Source organism: Lottia gigantea (genome assembly GCF_000327385.1).
Source record: "Lottia gigantea unplaced genomic scaffold LOTGIsca_326, whole genome shotgun sequence".
Taxonomy (NCBI): domain Eukaryota; kingdom Metazoa; phylum Mollusca; class Gastropoda; family Lottiidae; genus Lottia; species Lottia gigantea.
Window position 1 is genome coordinate 9,928 of NW_008709095.1, and position 3,576 is coordinate 13,503.

Here is a 3,576-nt window from a genome sequence, read left to right on the forward strand (position 1 = left end):
GAACACCAAATTAATGCAGAAACACCAAATCAATGCAGAAACACCATACCAATGCAGAAAAACCAAATCAATGCAGAAACACCAAATCAATGCAGAAACACCAAATCAATGCAGAAACAACATACCAATGCAGAAACACCAAATCAATGCAGAAACACCAAACCAATGCAGAAAAACCAAATCAATGCAGAAACACCAAATCAATGCAGAAACACCAAATCAATGCAGAAACACCATACCAATGCAGAAAAACCAAATCAATGCAGAAACACCAAATCAATGCAGAAACACCAAATCAATGCAGAAACAACATACCAATGCAGAAACACCAAATCAATGCAGAAACACCAAATCAATGCAGAAACAACATACCAATGCAGAAACACCAAATTAATGCAGAAACACCAAATCAATGCAGAAACAACATACCAATGCAGAAACACCATACCAATGCAGAAACACCAAATCAATGCAGAAACACCAAATCAATGCAGAAACACCAAACCAATCCAGAAACACCAAATCAATGCAGAAATACCAAATTAATGCAGAAACAACATACCAATGCAGAAACACCAATTCAATGCAGAAACACCAAACCAATGCAGAAACACCAAATCAATGCAGAAACAACAATTCAATGCAGAAACACCAAATCAATGCAGAAACACCAAACCAATGCAGAAACACCATCATCTCCGGAGTTCTTTAGCTGAAATAAAAAACAATTTGATCAAAACTTGCTTTTTTAAACAAAATACTACCTCATAGAATAAACAGCAGATAAATGCAAAATTAATCTACAATCATTATTTTGACAGAACTTAACATTTTCAAAGCATCTAGTTTTATGAATTTATTAGTATAGATGGAAGGGCAGAAAAATCAATTTTCACAAAGCCAAAATACTCTAAATCTTTAATGAACTTTACACACAAATTAATTTCAAATCTTAACTTTACACTGCTGTAAACGACAATTCCATTTCTTTCAGTTTAAACGTTTTCTGAGCATTTCTATCAATCGGAATGAAAACCAGGATTAATTGGTACTTTTTACATTATTTCAAAAATCAGAATGCATCAATTTGGAAAACCAGAAATTTCACCCCACTGGTGACTACATGAATGAAACTCATTTAGACCAAATTTAAGAATCTGAATTTAATGTTAATTCTAAGGGGTAGTATTCCTTTAAAATCATGTCATTACTGATATACAAATGTAAGCAAGGACTAAAAAAACTTTGTGCCTTCATGAATTCTATGGCAGACGAATTAAATGCCGTTTTTTTTTTAGGAAAATACCAGTCAATCAAATACCCAACAAATATTGAAACTTCGATACGTTTTGATTAAGTTGTAAAGGAACTATATGTCATATTTTTCTTTGTTAAAGGTCATGATTAGCAGAAATAATGCTCAATGAACTAATATTTAGATGACAATGGAACATACGGCATTTCATCTGTAGATGGGTTTTTCTTTTTGAGTACTCTTTGGAGGTCTCTTCAACTGTTGATCTTTTCTTCTTCATTCTTCACTTCATCTGTTGGCACCTCTTCATCTGTTCTTTATCTGTCAGCGCCTCTTCATCTGTTCTTCATCTGTAGGCGTCTCTTCATCTGTAAATAGGAGGTCTGTAGAGTCATACAGGTCATGACTTCAGATCACTCCTATTGTGGCAGTGCTATTGTGGGTAGGTAAATTACCGGACAATTTACCTTTTCTAACCTAAAAATAACTATATGAGCTAATAAACACATTGAATGCATAAAATGTTAGCTTTAAAGTCCAATTTGAGTAACAAATTTAAAATGAAAATAACATAGATAATTAGATGATTATCCCTTGGGGTATTCAAAAACAACAATAGTTTATGAGAGGGCATGAAATACCTCAAAACTAGAGACCAAAATCATTTTGTGGGGTCTCGAAAGTTTCAAATTAAGACAATCAAAATTTGTCAAGATTTCAGATAAATCTTAAAACTTGCCTTGCGAGCTTCAGTGCCACACCGTAAGCACTTGACTTCTATATAAATGAGCTCTTTCTGTTTACACCTACAATTAGAAATAAACAACCTATTTTCTTCGAATGGCACGAAAGAAATAATCAAACAAATACATACATACAAATAAAAGGTAGCATGAAAGCGAGAGATTTGACCAAAGATGAGCTGGCATAACTTGAGGTTATCCTTTTAAAATTTGTCCTCTTTCCTTTCAGATCAAAATTAAAGTAGGTTGCCACTAGCAAAGGTGAATGTTAGGCCACACAAGAATACATCATTCTCACGGGTAACATTCCACTGGAACGAAATTTATAGACAAATTGATTTGGTTTCTCAAAAAAGCAGATATATATAATATATAAAGTGTGTATTATAAATATGAATTGTATAGCAATATCATATCCTAGATTATAATTAAAACATCGTTACCTAGCTTCGTTCCAAGAGTCGCCTTTAGGACATTGTGCTTCACTATAACCAAATTGACCTCCAAATTTAATGTCCTTCTGAAGCTAAAGACCAGCTCCTTTGTTCTTGGAACCCTGGAAGAAAAGATTCTGATTTTTAAAGTTGGTGGGGAAAGTTAGGTGTAAAGAGTAATGAGAACAGAAGAACAAAATCTAGAGGAATATATCCCTTGCCTTATCTAAAAGTTTTAACCTAAAGTATCTTTCAGTTAATTCTATAACATTAAAAATAACCTAGTAACTAATCAGATGACTAACACTAACCATCTTTTCAAGAATATTGCTTCAGTATATCTTCATAGAAAATAGAAAATGAACAGGAATTGTTCAGGGTGAGTTTTACAATTGTGACTGGAATTAAAATATTTAGATACTGACCGTGCTGATGTTGATCCTCTAACTGCATGTGGTGTATGTCAAACCCAATAGTAAAGACCGCTATCGAGTTCCCACTGACGGCTAAAAAAAAGACAAGCATTGTATTGAGTTAAAATACCATGCATCTGAGGACATATTTTATTTCTGGTTTATTGGGCATGGCTATTGAACTATGATATACTGAATGTCAATGGGATTTTTTGCAAACTGGCAAGTAGGACGTACAACTCCATTCATTTCATTTCATTTTTGCAAAAAGGCATACATTTCAGAAAAGTCACAAAAACACTCAAATATAAGATAATCTTACAAAAAGTGGGTGGAGGAAGCGCCCCACTTCTTCATCTGTTCCACTTCATCTGTTCTTCATCTGTAGGCGCCTCTTCATCTGTAAATAGGAGGTCTGTAGAGTCATACAGGCCATGACTTCAGAACACTTCTATTGTGGCAGTGCTATTGCAGGTAGGTAAATTACCAGACGGTTTACCCTTTCTAACCTACAAATAGTCACAAAATAACTGAATTTTGTTAAAAATGAAACACACAAAAACATACTGTCAATTTTTTACATAAACATTTGGCTTGAATGGAGACATTCATTTTATTTTGTTGACTGGTCAAAGGAAAAGGATCGAGTAGTAAATGGTCAGGTAAAAGGATAGTATTATCTAATAAAGTACACTTGCCTTACGAGCTTCTGAGCCACACCACAAGCACTT

The 3,576-nt window shown here is 33.9% G+C and overlaps 1 protein-coding gene across 1 annotated transcript; it reads left to right on the forward strand.

The window, feature by feature from the left end:
* Positions 1 to 260: 260 nt before the first annotated feature.
* Positions 261 to 716, forward strand: LOTGIDRAFT_145481 (hypothetical protein; the record flags this gene model as incomplete). Its single annotated transcript, XM_009058140.1, has 1 exon — positions 261 to 716. The coding sequence occupies one exon, from the start codon at positions 261 to 263 to the stop codon at positions 714 to 716; it is 456 nt and encodes a 151-aa protein (XP_009056388.1).
* Between the last annotated feature and the right edge of the window lie 2,860 nt (positions 717 to 3,576).